The sequence below is a fragment of the Sminthopsis crassicaudata genome, chromosome X, assembly GCF_048593235.1.
Source record: "Sminthopsis crassicaudata isolate SCR6 chromosome X, ASM4859323v1, whole genome shotgun sequence".
NCBI lineage: Eukaryota > Metazoa > Chordata > Mammalia > Dasyuromorphia > Dasyuridae > Sminthopsis > Sminthopsis crassicaudata.
The window spans coordinates 82,161,883-82,177,268 of record NC_133623.1 but is presented as its reverse complement, the minus strand read 5'-3'; the positions used below and the strand labels follow the sequence as shown (position 1 = coordinate 82,177,268).

At 53.4% G+C, this 15,386-nt stretch overlaps 1 protein-coding gene across 8 annotated transcripts; it reads right to left on the bottom strand.

Annotated features, from left to right (window-relative positions):
- Positions 1 to 1,179: 1,179 nt before the first annotated feature.
- Positions 1,180 to 13,015, bottom strand: TAFAZZIN (tafazzin, phospholipid-lysophospholipid transacylase). Of its 8 annotated transcripts, none has more exons than XM_074277905.1 (12): positions 12,784 to 13,015; positions 12,472 to 12,541; positions 11,759 to 11,914; positions 8,852 to 8,980; positions 6,120 to 6,165; positions 5,778 to 5,863; positions 5,408 to 5,488; positions 5,009 to 5,050; positions 4,784 to 4,849; positions 4,532 to 4,584; positions 3,019 to 3,096; positions 1,180 to 2,627 (listed from the first exon to the last, which is right to left on the bottom strand). In XM_074277905.1, exons 3-12 carry the CDS (start codon positions 11,865 to 11,867, stop codon positions 2,526 to 2,528), a joined length of 792 nt encoding a protein of 263 aa, XP_074134006.1. In that variant the 5' UTR covers positions 11,868 to 11,914; positions 12,472 to 12,541; positions 12,784 to 13,015; the 3' UTR covers positions 1,180 to 2,525. The 8 variants fall into 8 exon arrangements, with proteins under 8 accessions (XP_074134006.1, XP_074134008.1, XP_074134007.1 ...); XM_074277907.1 differs by having other exon boundaries at positions 4,784 to 4,846; XM_074277906.1 differs by having other exon boundaries at positions 11,759 to 11,919; positions 12,784 to 12,993.
- Between the last annotated feature and the right edge of the window lie 2,371 nt (positions 13,016 to 15,386).

The following is a 15,386-nucleotide window of genomic DNA, read 5'->3' as shown; positions in this document are numbered from 1 at the left end:
CAAGCTCTTCGTGTCAAATTTCTTAGGGTCTGTACACACATCTGACTTGTAGTATTGTTCTCTTCTGATCTTACCCTCAACTGCTTTGGAAGCCCGCCCAGGTTTTTCCAGATGACTCTTTGGGTCTCCATAGAAATAGTGACAACTTCCTGCCGGGTGTCAAGCTCCTGGTTGGCTGAAGTGCAGTGTTTGTCTGCCTGTGTTCACGCAGTGACTAGCAAGGACCTGGAAAATCCTTGCCACACTTGTGATAGTGTGTGCACTATCATCAGGACATAGATTCTATGTCGATTTCTGATGAATGTCTATCTAAAAAGAACTGGGAGTCAGCCAGAAATGTGAGACAGATTGTTGCAGGAGTACGAGAATAAATTTTACTACCTTCCCAATAGGAACGCTTGTCAGCTCAGCCTACGTGACTTCATTTTGTGATCAGTTGTTTTTGAATAAGATAGGCACTCGTGTGGTATGATGTTAAGTATAAAACGTGTATAATCTTAGAACTGAAAGACAGACGTGGACTCTTCAACCACTGGCAAAATACTTTAAGCAAAAGCCGGTGAATTACCAAGTTATGTGGGGAACAAATGAGGGGCGCCCGTAGTTGTATAAAAGCCACTGGAGGTGCTGCCCATTGAGTTGTTTCTGGACGGCAATGGAGATTCAAGCAGCCATGTTGGCTAGAGGGAGAAGGCCTAGAGCTGGATACAGAGGGGACATTTTCTTGGGCCTCAGTATAAGATGCTTTATTAGGACCTCTAAGAGGGGTCTGAAGTTTGAACGTATTGATTGGTAAAGTTTGGTTAACTGCTGTTTTCATCCCAATGGCTAGCACGTAAACTGGCTTAGTATGTACCGTGGGGGCTCAATGTGGTTAGAATTTCCCCAAGTATCCTAGTCAACCTTGAGCAGCCACTAGTTCATAAACTGCTCTTTCTTTCCCCGTATTCGTGGCCGACCACACCTTTCAAACGACTGGCAGTGGCAGCCATCACATGGACTGATTGTTTCAATCCACTCAGTGACTTGGATTCACATCCGAGGGGCTCCACAAGCTTATCGCTTCTCTCCGAGGATTATTATTAGCGTCAGCTCCCCAGAGGATTCCTGGCCTACAGCCCCACCCCCAACTGTCTTTCCCACCATGTTCCCAGAACACAGAGACTGGAGTGGCAGAAGTGGGTGGAGCCACAGCATAGACACAGACTTTATTGTTAAAAATCTATTAAAAACCTTAGAGGCGTGAAAGAGAAGCCAGTGGGTGGGGAGAGAAAAGAGAGAAGGCCGCCACAGTCTTGGGGTGGGCAGACAGAGGAGTAAGTAGACTATACCGAGAGCCCCCTGGGATGCAAAGGCGTGCCATTCTGTTCACCCCAGCTCGTGCAGGCTTGAAGGCTCTGCCTCAACTAAGTCTTGGCCACAAGGGAAAGGAGAGTGAAAGTTTTCTGGGAGCGTCTGGAACAGTCTGCCTCTCCCTTATACATCAGAATAGACACTTTAATTTTCAAGTTTGTTCCATGATTTTCTGTACGGGCAAAGGTATTCCTACCAAGCCAAATCACAATCCCGGTAGTCATTATGACTGTTGAGGATCCTCCCAAATCTAGCATCTTTTTAGGTCCTTAGACCCCTTGACTATCTACCCTCGCACTCCTCAGTCTCTACTATCGGCTAGCAGAGCAGAATGCAAAGCAGACTCTCTCAGATAAAAAATAAAAAGGTAACGACTGCCCCAGCCTCAGATCATCTGGGCTACAAGAACTCCGAAGAGGGTTCTAGGCGTTAACTGTCCCATAAGCACACGAGAATGTTCCATTGAAAAAGGGAACTTTGAGTGGGCTTTTCTCTAGGGAAGCACCTAGAATGCATCTCCACAGGCAGCTAAATGCCGCTCGATAGAGCAAAAGCAAAGCAGACAAGCCCCCCTACGGGGACACTCTGCTCTCCCCCACCCCCCTCCCACCCCCCAATCACAGTGAGCCTCATAACCGCCCCACCCCTTCCAGGCCATCATTTCATTGATTTGCACCAGAGACCGGAAAAAGTTTTGGCACGTGCTAAGAGGGACTGCTGCTCTATCAGGGAAAACAGAAGGGAGGGCATCCCATGGGAGAGCCCTGAGAAGGAAGATCCAAGGTAAAACTTGTGGTCTAAAAAGGATAAAACCGAAGCCTTGACCTGACTTCTTGGCTTCCCAGCTTGACACGTATCCCCCCATGCTCTGGCCAGGGTGAGACACTGGTGTCTGGAAGGGAAGCAACCTATTCTTGGCTCCCTGTGCTTGGTTCACCTCTTGACCCAAGGTGCTAGCTGCCCTGAGCTGCCACTGAGAGAGTGGGACTAGGGGGAGGAAGGGTGCACTCTCAGCCCTTGAGGCAGGAGCACGGAACCCTCCCCTGGAAGACCATGGAAGGAAGACGAAGAGTGAGCCGGAGAGACGAGTGGGCGGGCCGGAGTGGCGCGGGAGAGCCTCGGCAGAGCGGGAGCCTCCCCGGGAACCGGCTCCAGCCGGGAGAGCCTCTGGGCTAACTCGCAGGCTGGAAGTGGCTGTGCAGTGATTCTGCCTGTGCTCTGAGGCTCTGAAACTCATCCTGGATAAAATCTGTCAGGGCTTTGCGCATTTCCACCTGAGAAAAAAGATGGAGATGGGGAGCTGGGCAAAGATGGGAGGCTGAGGTGTCCCGAGGCCTTTCCTTACCCAGTGTTATTTTCTAGGGGAAGATGGAGGTGGGAGAAGTGGCACTGAGGAGCGGGAGAAGGAAGAGGGAGAAGGGAAGGGATAGGCAACACAGAGCTCCTCACAAGCACGATTTCACTCAACGGGGTAGGTACGCCTCAGCTCTGGGCCGTCAGGGGTCCCGGCCGGGAAAGGGCCTTCGGCCGGTAGGAGGCCCAGATCCCACACGAGACTAAAAAGACTTTCTCACTTCTCAGATCCTGGTCCTTCTCAAGGGATCGCCCAGGCCCCCAGGAGATCTCCAACTCTTCCCACCCACTTTCACCATCCAGCCAACTCACTGCTGACTTATTCTCAGATCGGAGACGTTCAAGAACAGGCATGGCGCTGAATGGCTTCCCAATGAGCACGGTGATTTTCTGGGAGGGAGAGGGTGTCACAGGGATGTGAACAGGGCCACGGAACCAGCCTGAATCCTGCCAGAGGGACGCCCCTCCCTCCTCCCAACCTGGGGGGGTAGCAAACAGGACAACTCCAAAGGCCTGGAGGCCAAGCTGGGGAGAAGCCAGCAGGAGCCTGGGAAGCAGGAGCCCGGGTTGTGTCCTGCCCTTGTACTTTTGTCCCAAATAGGCCTCAGTTTACTCATCTACAAAGCCAGGGGGTTAGACTAGGGACTCTTTCTAACGCTAACATTGTGATATAAATGTCCTAACACCCCCAATCCTTGTTCCTAAGGGTCCACCTCTGCCCATCACCCATGTTTAGACATGTTAGGCTAAGCCAACAGGGCCCTTGCCAGGAAGTCCTTAGGCACATCATGCTGCGGCTTAAATTTCTCCGTGTGCGATCCTCCTTGTTCCTGGGGCCAGAGTTCTGCGTGGTGCTCAGAAGAGTCATAGGCACAGAAATCCTGCGGCAGACACGGCGCCCAGGCCACCAGGCGCACAGCTCGGGGGCCGCCTTTCCTTTCACTACTCTTTGGCTTTCTTTGTAATCTTATGCATCTTATTTTGTGAATTTCAACACATTGATTCTGAGGAATCTCTAGGCTCCAGCAGATCATCATCATCATCATCATCACCACAAGAGCTAACATTTATATAGAGCTTCCTACGTGCCAGGCACCTCACTAAGCGCTTTCTAATGATCCCGTTTGATGACACCAGGAGGCAGGCGCTATTGTTATTTGCCCTTCATTCTCCGAGAGCCATCAGGGAGACGATGGCAGAACGTGCCGGGAATGGGACCGAAGTGAGGGAGGGCTGTGCAGCTCCATTTTACAGATGAGCAAACTGAGGCAGACAGCCGGGGTCATACAGCTAGTGAGCATTTGAGGCTAGATTTGAATTCAGGTCTTTTCGACTCCAGCCCCAAACTCTGTGCGTCGCCCGGCGGCTGTTATGCAAGTCCCCCAGCCCCTATTCTGAGAACAGCTCCGTTCAGCCTTGAGGGTCCCTTCCCTGGTCTCCGCCCCAGTGCTCTGTACATGGATCCACCAGGAAGCCATCTGCCGGCCAGAGCAGCCTTAGTCAGGAGAGCTCAGCCACTGAGGTAGATGTGTGATCCTGGACAGGTCACCTCAGTGACTTCAGTTACAGATGTTGCCTCCCATCCTATTGGTGGAAGGAGTCTCCTTAAAGGTCAGGGTCAGGGTGGAAGAATCAGTTAGTCTAACTGCATCTGACAGAGTAGAAACCAAGCGGGACGGGGGTCGCCCAAGATACTGCCAGCAGCACCCTCCTGGCCCCACTCTCTCCATCCAGAGGAGCCCCGAATGGGGTGCTGGCCATGCCTGGGGAAAGCAAGGAGGAGGAGGGGAGGAAGGCAACCAGAGACCGGCTGGCTCCCACTCACCTGGCCAAATCGGGGGAAATAGGGCGGAGCGTTGGGAAGCACATCACTCATTCCTACACGACAGGCATGGAGGCCAATGAGAACGAGGCAGACGGTCAAAGAGGAGGGAAGGGAGGGTCCTAGCCCTCACCCCCATTTCCTCCCAGTTCTGCCACCCCAGCGTACCAAGGACTAGCCACCCCCTTCTCCCCGCCTCCCACCTCCTTCTGAACACCACGGAAGCCCTCCCTCGCCCCCACTCCCAAAGCTCACCAATGTGCCACAGGGGAAGGATAATGGGGTTGAGGTGACACTCGGCAACCAGGCGCCCTATTCCTGCTGAGACAGAATGGAGTGGGTGGGGATGGGCCCCGCCCCCGAGAAGCCCCTCAGAAGGAGCCGCCTCAAAGCCATTCCTATCACCCAATGGACCAGAGGGTCTGGGGGAGTCAGAAGGAGGCAATGTGGGGCGAGGGCACTGGCTGAGGCGAGACTCACCCCACTTAAAGCGAAGAAACTCCTGGCTCATGTTCACTTTTCCTGAGAGAGAGAAGGAGGTGAGCAGCTCAAAGGGGCTTCCCCCTCACCGAGGCCCCCCGATGGGGAATGGGGCAGGACGGGGATGTCGAGTCTGCCCTCCCCCAGGCCCCCCCCCCCCCGCCATCTGCAAGCAGAGAAAGAACTAAGGAGACTGAATGGCTCTGCCCACTTCTTTTTTTCTGGGGTTTGTTTTTTAAAAATCTCTCCCATGCTTTCCCCCATTTGCTCTGACTTTTCTCTCCCAACACAATTCATAAAATGATGTGTGTTAGAGAAATAAACTAAGTCTCCCCTTTCTCCCAAAGGGAACGGTCCCCGTCCCCTGCTGGCCGCTCCCCAGCCTCCACTGCCACCAACCTTCGGGGAAGATGTGGACCCAGTCCCCGTTGTTGAGTTTCTCCAGGATAAAGTCCATCCCTTTCTGGTAGACGCCATCCCCTAGGAGACAAAAGCCGTCCCCGAGCCATTTACTGTGGGCTTAGAGTTGGGGTAAGGGAAAGAGAAGGGATGTGATGGAGGTGACGGGAAGAGACTCTAGCCTGGCTCTGGGCAGGTCTGGAAGAGGTGGGACTTCAACTCTGCTTGGGGTCAGGGGGATGTCTGGGGGCGGGGGGGCGACGTGAGGCTATCCGTTCTGCTCTTACCTTTGAGGGGGCACTGGCCTCTTAGTCTGGGGAGATATCAAGGGGGACCCCGGGTTGGGAGCGGGGTGGGGGAGAGGGCTCACCTCGGCACACAGGGACACACTTTCCCAAACTGAAGAAATGAGAATGCAGCTCCTTGGTGAAACAGATATCTGCAGCTGCCGGGGTCCTGTGGGGCAGCAGGGCCAGCACTGCTTTTTGAGCAAGCCCGAAGACTCCTACTGCCTCCCATTACCCCCATTCACGCTGCTGCCCCCAATTCCAATAATGCCGCTGGTGGAAATTCTGGGAGGGGAGGCAAACCTCCGCCTCCTACGCCTCTAAGAAAAACGGACGCCTGCAAGACCTGCCTGGGGTGGGAGATGGGAACTGAGGCTTGGTCCTAGTTTAGGGACCCATTCCTTTGAACAGGAAGCCCCACTTACCACCTCATCAGCCTCAGGTTCCAGATGTGGCGGAGTTTCAGGATCCCTGGGGGAAGACAGAAAAGGTGCCTCCTTCATCAGGTCCTCACCCCTCCCGGGCCCCTGGCTTATTATCCCTGGGGGCCCACCAAGTTCTCCCAGCAGCTCCAGCCCGCCAGGATTCACCAGCTCAAACGTTGGGATTTCATATCCCAAAGCCACTCATCTTCCCTCCAGGCCTAATCCTCTTTGACCCCATTTCCATCTCTGTGCTCCACACCCGCCAGGCCCCCTCTTCTCCCATCATCCAGTCCAGGAACCTCCCATCTTCTGGAGGTTGTAAACCAGGGCTGTGATTGCTCCAAACCCCTCAGTGGCTCCCCAGGGCCCGCCTCAGCCAGGTGGCTAGGGTTCTCCAAAGTCTCTTACCTACTCTCAGCGCTTTGTCTCCTTGTCCTGCCCCATATACAGTTCCGGCTCTCGCTCTTACAAACGTAACGTACTCTAGCGCACCCACTCCTGCTGCTGCCTTTGCTCACCTATGTCCTGGCCCAGAATTCTTTCTTCCTACACTTATGTAAGACCTACTCAACCATCAAGTCTAAAGTTCCACCTCCTTCAAGAAGTCTTGTCTGAGCACCTCAATGACAATCTCTCTCTGGCTGGGAAGACGTATCTGTGAAGGAGATTGGGGATTTCTGGCCCCGGGCTTAGTGGGCCGGAACCATCGGCCCTTTTCTAGAGAGAATGTGCATCTAAGGAAGGGCACTCGAATACATTTGCCTGGAGATCTGCAGGTGCAATTGAGAGGACTTTATAGAGAAAATGGGGGCAGAAGAAAACTTCCCATGTACATCTGTCTAGTCAGATCCCACAGAGAGTAAGATCCTCTCAGAACACTACAGGTTTACAACATAGGAAGAGTAACAGTGGGAAGGCTTCGGAGGCAAGAAGGGCGGTAATGAAATTCGGCCTCAGACACTCCGGGTAGTGAACAAAGTAAGATCTTAACCCAAGGCAATAAATTCAATCTCAGAGGTGCCCCAAACTGGAGGGATGACTCTTGTTCCAACTAAAGCTGAGTGAAATAAAGGGGCGGGGTGGATTAGCATTCTGTACCAAGAGGATATCCTCAAGAAAAGAAGCCCTCCTCCCCCCAAGAAGGAAAACAGCTGGGGGAGAAGCAAGTGAACCTCTTGATTGGAAGGGCTCTGGGCTCAGTCTGAGAGCTCAGCTGTGGCAGCCACAGATCCTGCCTCGAGAGGGTTATCTGAAGGGCCTGGGAGGTGTTTGGCCTGGAGAAAGAAGCCTTGGGGGGCCCACGAGCTGTTTCAAGCACAGAAAAAGCATAGAGGGCAGCGCCAGGAGCACTGAGCGTAGTCTGTGGCCAATGAGGAACAAAGAGTTCTTCCTCCCGGAGGCCTGGATGGACCCCCACTAGTTATTTTGTTAGTCTTAGTCAAGACACAGATTAGATCTGGTGGTGTCGGAAGTTCTTTGCACCTCTTTGAATTTAGAATGAGAGCTAAATGTGGACCCCACACTAAAGCCTAAGTGCAAACTGCCCTGGGCAGAACCGAGCAGCCCTCAGTGGCGGCCTGGCCACGGCCTGGGGGTGGTCTCCAAGAGATTCCTGGTCTCTGCTGCCGTGGGGGCCTTCCCACCTCGCCCGTTCCTCTCAAGGACTGGGGCACCTACTGTCCCTCTGCTTTGTCAACTTCAATGGCTGCTGTGGAGCAAAATGCCTCACACAGAGTTCATTAGGTCCCCCAACAGCACAAGGTGCTGGAGACCAGCTTTATGATAATGCTCACATAATGCCTGTTGGTTGGGCCAGAAATCAGGGGAAGGGCCCAGAATGCTCTGTGCTTCAGCCAACATTCTGGTTAAAGAGGGCACTAGCAAAGATGAATCAAAATGTAACCCAGAGAACGCTGAAAAGCAGCCTGAAGGGAACGGCCTCTTTCTCTGATGACTCCAGGGCCAGGTGGGGAGGGCCTGGAAAGGAAAGCCCTTGAGCCTCTCTGAGTCTTCTTGGAGGCGGGGGAAACGGGGGTGGGACACTCTGGCTAAGAAAGTTTCTTGGAAAGCTCTGGCACTGGCTGGAGACAGCCCTTCCCTATGCTAGTCATATGCAGGTGATTTCTGACCCCGTACAGATGACAAGACTGATTCACTGAAGCGATTCCAATAGCATAAAGGCCCCATTTAGCCAAAGAGATCTCATGGCTACTGTTAGCTCAGTGGTGCTGGGAGGGGAGCGGCAGATTTTAATATCCCTCAATAACATATGAGAAAGCTGGAACTCGGTGAACTAAAATTACTGGGCAATCACACTGAGCACGTGAGAAGAATCCAAATCTAGAAAGTGCCCGGAATAAGTTGTCCCCAGCCCAAAATGTGAAAGGGGAAGGAACTCATCAGTAGCAGTGGAGGGGTTCCCGACGGGCACTTGCTCTCCACCCCTGATGACGTGTCTGCTTTACCTCCTTCCTTCCGACAACCTTCGTTTCATTCAAAAACGTGTCCTGAATGTCTACTCTGTGGGAGGCGATGGGCTCAGCTCTGCTGGGAGCTTAGGGCAGTGGAGGTGAGCTCGGGCAGAAGAATGCCACAAAGCAATCCAAGTCATATGACTAGGACAGCCAGTCGGGGTGAGAGACAAGGCCTACGGCCCTTTGTGTTCCCACGGAATGCCCGGAGAGCGATCCCCTTCCCCAGCCCCCGGAGGCCCGGCTTCCCCAGGTCCGTACCCCAGAGGTGCGGGTCATCCATGCAGGACTGGTGGTTGGAGACCGTGATGAGCGGCGTGCCAGGATCTCGATTCTCGATCAGTTCATACAGCACCTCCTTGTTGTGCACATTGAGACGGTTCATGTACTCTATTTGGAGAGAGGACAAAGGCCCACAGAGGGCCACTGGGCTCGTACCACATTACAGCCCTCAGCCACAATACTCCTGCCAACCTTTTCTCTCCATGTGTGTCTGCACACACACACTCACGCACACTCATACTCTCACACGCACACTCACACACACTTATACTCACACTCATACATGCACACTCATACACATTCATACTCACACACACTCACACACACACTCACTCACGCTCATACACTCATACACACACTCACGCACACTCATACTCATATTCACACACACACGCACACTCACACTCATACTCACACACACTCACGCACACTCATACTCACACTCATACTCATACACACACGCATACTCATATTCATACACACGCACACTCACACTCACTCATACTCACGCACACTCATACTCACACTCATACTCATACACACACGCATACTCATATTCATACACACACACACTCACACTCACTCATACTCACACACACTCATACACACACACTCATACTCTCACACACACACTCACACACACTCATACTCTCACACGCACACACACACTCATACACACGCATACTCATACACACTCACACTCACACACTCATACACACACTCATACACACACACTCACGCACGCTCATACTCACACTCATACTCATACACACACGCATACTCATATTCATACACACGCACACTCACACTCACTCATACTCACATACACTCATACACACACACTCATACTCTCACACACACACTCACATACTCATACTCTCACACGCACACACACACTCATACACACACACGCATACTCATACACACTCACACACTCATACTCACACACACGCACACTCATACTCATACTCTCACACGCACACTCACACACACTCATACACACATGCATACTCATACACACTCACACTCATACACACTCACACACATACTCACACACTCATACACACACTCACACTCACTCATACTCACACACACTCATACACACACACACTCACGCACGCTCATACTCACACTCATACTCATACACACACACATACTCATATTCATACACACGCACACTCACACTCACTCATACTCATACACTCATACACACACACTCATACTCTCACACACACTCATACTCATACTCTCACACGCACACTCACACACTCATACACACACACGCATACTCATACACACTCACACTCACACACTCATACACACACTCATACTCTCACACACACACTCACACACACTCATACTCTCACACGCACACTCACACACACTCATACACACATGCATACTCATACACACTCACACTCATACACACTCACACACACTCACACTCATACTCACACACTCATACTCTCACACACACACTCACGCACACTCACTCACTCATACTCTCACACGCACACTCACACACACTCATACACACATGCATACTCATACACACTCACACTCATACACACTCACACACACTCACACACTCATACTCTCACACACACACTCACGCACACTCACTCACTCATACTCTCACACGCACACTCACACACACTCATACACACATGCATACTCATACACACTCACACTCATACACACTCACACACACTCACACTCATACTCACACACTCATACTCACACACACACTCACGCACACTCACTCACTCATACTCTCACACGCACACTCACACACACTCATACACACATGCATACTCATACACACTCACACTCATACACACTCACACACACTCACACACTCATACTCTCACACACACACTCACGCACACTCACTCACTCATACTCTCACACGCACACTCACACACACTCATACACACATGCATACTCATACACACTCACACTCATACACACTCACACACACTCACACTCATACTCACACACTCATACTCTCACACACACACTCACGCACACTCACTCACTCATACTCTCACACGCACACTCACACACACTCATACACACATGCATACTCATACACACTCACACTCATACACACTCACACACACTCACACTCATACACACTCATACTCTCACACACACACTCACGCACACTCACTCACTCATACTCTCACACGCACACTCACACACACTCATACACACATGCATACTCATACACACTCACACTCATACACACTCACACACACTCACACTCATACTCACACACTCATACTCTCACACACACACTCACGCACACTCACTCACTCATACTCTCACACGCACACTCACACACACTCATACACACATGCATACTCATACACACTCACACTCATACACACTCACACACACTCACACTCATACTCACACACTCATACTCTCACACACACACTCACGCACACTCACTCACTCATACTCTCACACGCACACTCACACACACTCATACACACATGCATACTCATACACACTCACACTCATACACACTCACACACACTCACACTCATACTCACACACTCATACTCTCACACACACACTCACGCACACTCACTCACTCATACTCTCACACACACACTCACACACAATGTTTTCTCTTCCTTCAGATCACTGGTTCCTCCTTGGAGCTGCAGCACATCTCTCGGGAAGTAGAGCGCCCCCTCCTCCGCCCTCTCCAAAGATGTGCTTTCCCCAGCCTCTTTTTCAGATGGGCTCTCAGAGGCAAAGCTCCCGAGGAAGCCAACCCCCACCCCGGAGGCTTGCCAATGCCAGGGTCCCCTTTCCTTCCCGGCTTTTCCCGCTCTAGCCCCTGAGGAAGTCCCGGGGCCCAAGCGCACTCACTGGTCCAGAAGCAGCTGTAGGTACCGACGAGCCCCATGACCACGCTGCTGGCCAGCGTCCACGACAGAGGAGGCACTGAGGGGAAAGGCCATTTCACGTGGAGGGGCATCTTCCCATGTCCAAAGCAGGGTCGCTTTCGGCTGCCTGACCGAGGTTCTGTCCTCACAGCAAGAAAGAACAGGGAAGGAATTCCCCGAGCTTGGCTCCAGACAAGGACCATCATGCAATGGTCCTGCCCGACGGGGCCTAACTAGGGTGGGGTGACCAGTTTGAGCAGGGCACTGAAACTTGGAGGGGCCTGGCAGCCGTTCCACTTCCTCGGTGTTGTCTCAGCATAGTTACAAGGTTAACGGCCACATGGGTCGTTTAGAGGCCAGAAAGGGTTCTTTGCCTGGGCTCTTGTCATCATTATCTAGGGGGTTGGGAGAGCTCCGGCCTCCACTTGCTCCTCTTCAGAGAACTGCGCCAGCAGAGGGAAAGTGACCAGGCCACGGTCACCAAGAGGAAAAACTCGGCCCTTCCCTGCAGGTTAGCTCAGGTTAACTAAGTAAACTGGGGGGGGCCCACACGGTGCCTTCGGTTCCCTCCCCCGCCCCAGGACCCATCTGTCTTAAGCAGGCGGCTCCCCCCCATGACTGGCATTTGAATCTCCCGGGCAGACACATGGCTTCCCCCAGCAGATGACGTCCTTGAGGTCAAGGACGGGCGCCTACCTGGCCAGTGGGCGGGGCTACTGGGGAGCCGGGCCTTCGGGGGCCATTCTTACCGCCGGCCTCAGTGGCCCTGGGGGAAGGGGAAGGACACAGGTGGGGCGGTCCTCTCCCGCGAGGCGGCCCGGACCCTCCCCTCCCCCTCCCCAGGGCTTTCCCGCCTACGCCGCGGCTCAGCCCCGAAGGGGGGGAAGCCGAGGCCCCGGGGCGTGAGCCGACAGAGCCCAAGGTCACGCCGCCGGCCGGAGCGGGGAGGGCGGCGGCGGGGAGGAAGGCCCGGCCGGATCGCCAGGCCCCTTTTTGCACGTCACTCACCGTCCCGGCGGGTCCCGGGCGCCCAGACTCCCGAGTGGGGACGGGGGTGGGAGGGGGGGCCGCCGCCCCGGCTGCCGCGCTCCCCGAGCCTCAGGTCGCCTTCTCTAAGGCTGCCGTAAAGCAAAACAGGTCCCGCTGCCAGGTATATACGTGTCGTAAACCCAGGCCCGGCTCCAGCGACAGCTGGCGGGGCTTGGCCGACCCGGCTCTGGGCCTAACCGGCTCCCAGGGCGGGGAGGGGAAGGCGGAGGCGGGAGGAGCCTCGGACACGCCCCGCCCCGTCGGCCCTAGCACCCCGCCCCGCCCCCGGCCACGCCCCGTCCCCGCCCAAGAGCATCTCCAGGAAGGTGGGATTTTCCTGGAGACCCCAAAGAAGCCCGGAGGCAGAGGATGGCGGGCGGAGAGGGACGAGGTCGTGACAAGCCGGGGATAGGCCCAGGGCCTCGCGGGAGGAAGAGCAAAGAAGCCTGGAGGGGGGGAGGGTTCTATGGAAGCAGAGCGGGTGGTCCAGGCTCTAAGGATTCTCTGGGCTGATTGTGCTGGGGAGCGCAGGTTTTGAGGGAGGCCCGCTTTGAAGCCTGGCCTGGAGTTGGGCAGGAGAGAAAGGCTCTCCATCATTTCCAGGGCTTGCCCCCAGGGGAAACCTCTCTCATTTCTCCCGCCTGCTGGCCATCTTTGTTTTTTTGGTTTTTTGTTTTGTTTTGTTTTCTTTTTCGGAGGCTGGGGTTAAGTGACTTGCCCAGGGTCACACAGCTGGGAAGTGTTAAGTATCTGAGAGAGATCTGAACTGGGGTCCTTCTGAATTCAAGGCTGGTGCTCTACCCACTGCGCCACCTAGCTGCCCCCCCTGCTGGCCATCTTGATCTGAATTCCCTGCCCTCCAGCACTGCCAACTAGCTTGCTCCCGAGTCTCCCCCTCCTCTAACTTCTGCCTTCTGGGGCAGGCCTCTTATCCATCGTCCCAGCCCTTGTTTCGCCTGCTTCGCTGAGCTCGCCCCTTCATTGGTTCTCACTGCCCCCACTCTACCTTCTCTCTGACTCGGCTTCAACACAATCGCTCCACCCACAAGCCCCCAGCCCCCGTGACCTCCTCCAGGAGGGCAGGACCCGGAGTTTGTCTTTCTTGGTGTCCCGGGACACCCTCATCACGAGATGACCCGGGCCCCTCAGTGCGGGTTGACCTGATAATGCGGGAGACAACTGCCAGGGCCCCTTTTTGCACGTCACTCACTCGGGCTGGGTGTGTGTGTGTGTGTGTGTGTGCATGTTTGTGTGTGTGTGTGTGTGTGTGTGTGCGTGTGTGTGTGTGTGTGTGCATGTTTATATCTATATATGTATCTGTATAACATATATCTATGCTTAACTAGAGCCTGCTTGGACGAGGTGAGAATGAAAGGGGGAACAAAGCACAAAGTAAAAAAAAGTATCCAGCAGAGAGCAAACTTTGTAGCAAGCAAAAAAAGATGGACACTCCGAATTGTCGTTTCTTCTCCTATTCTATATACTTCCTTGAATTGCTCATTTGTTGTTGTATATTTTGAATGCTACCTGATGTTCTGGACACCTGACAATGCTCTGTTCTGTTTTCCTTTTGTCTTTTCTGTTGTTGTTGTTTTTTTAATAAATTTAAAAAGTGAAGTTCATCTTAGTGGAAATATGTTGAAGGTGACTGTACAGGTGCAACTATATCAGCTTGTTTGCTTTCTTGAGGGAGGGAATGAAAGGGAGAAAAAAAATTGGAGCTCAAAAGCTTATGAAAACATGGAATTGGAGTGGGGGAAAAAAGAATCAGTCCATATGGGTGGGCTTGGGCTTGCACTTAGGGGCCATTAGCATCGAGAGGATGCTGTGAAAAGCTCGCCGGTCCCCATTGGTCCGAGGCCCCGCTTTTCCCTTTAGCCGCTGATGCCTGGAGCGACCAGTTTGTGGGGTCCCAAGCCGGGCTCCAAAGGGGAAATGAGGGTGCTGTCCCCAGGAATGATCATCTCCCCAACAGGCTATGGAGAACAAGTCCTATACACAAAAGAGACAGGATGGGAATCGAAATGTGCACGGCCATAGGCAAATTAGGGGAAATGTGGAACGGCTGGATATGCTCCTTGCACCTACTGCATAAGGGTCCGAAATACTCCCTGGGAAAAGGGCGACGCTCTGTGGCACTGGGACACCCGGCGGGGCTCCCGTCTGGAGCCCAGAGACAGATTTTGTGCTTAGATTTATGAAGTGGCCTTGCATAGTTTTTCCGGACGGCTTTCTTTTCATCCTCCTTTGATCCTATCTAAAGTTTTGCTTCAAAATTTGTCATTTCATGGGATGTGTGTTTATACTGTCCAAGGGAAAAAAGCCAGGCTTGTGGGGTGGGGGCTGGTCCTGTCAAGGGAGAAAAACAGGGGAGTCCTGCCTCCGGGCACCCCACCGCTCCACAGCCACCCCTGGGGGGTCGATTCAGCCGCACAGAGCCACAATTCCGGCTTCCCGTTCTTTGCATGAGCACACCGCTGCACAGGCTGCTGGCAGTCTCCCTCCGGTGGGGGTGCAGGGCGCTTGACTCCTCAGCACACCGCCACATCAGCCTTTTTTCCTAGCGCCCTTTTGGTCTTCTG

Bases quoted from the DNA above. Each gene is read 5' to 3' on its own strand.
- TAFAZZIN (XM_074277905.1), bottom strand. From the start codon at position 11,867: ATGCCCCTCCACGTGAAATGGCCTTTCCCCTCAGTGCCTCCTCTGTCG. The intron at 8,981-11,758 runs GTGAGTGCGCTT...CTCTCCAAATAG, and splicing joins CTACAGCTGCTTCTGGACCA to AGTACATGAACCGTCTCAAT. The intron at 4,850-5,008 runs GTGAGTCTCGCC...ATTCTGTCTCAG, and splicing joins GTTTCTTCGCTTTAAGTGGG to CAGGAATAGGGCGCCTGGTT.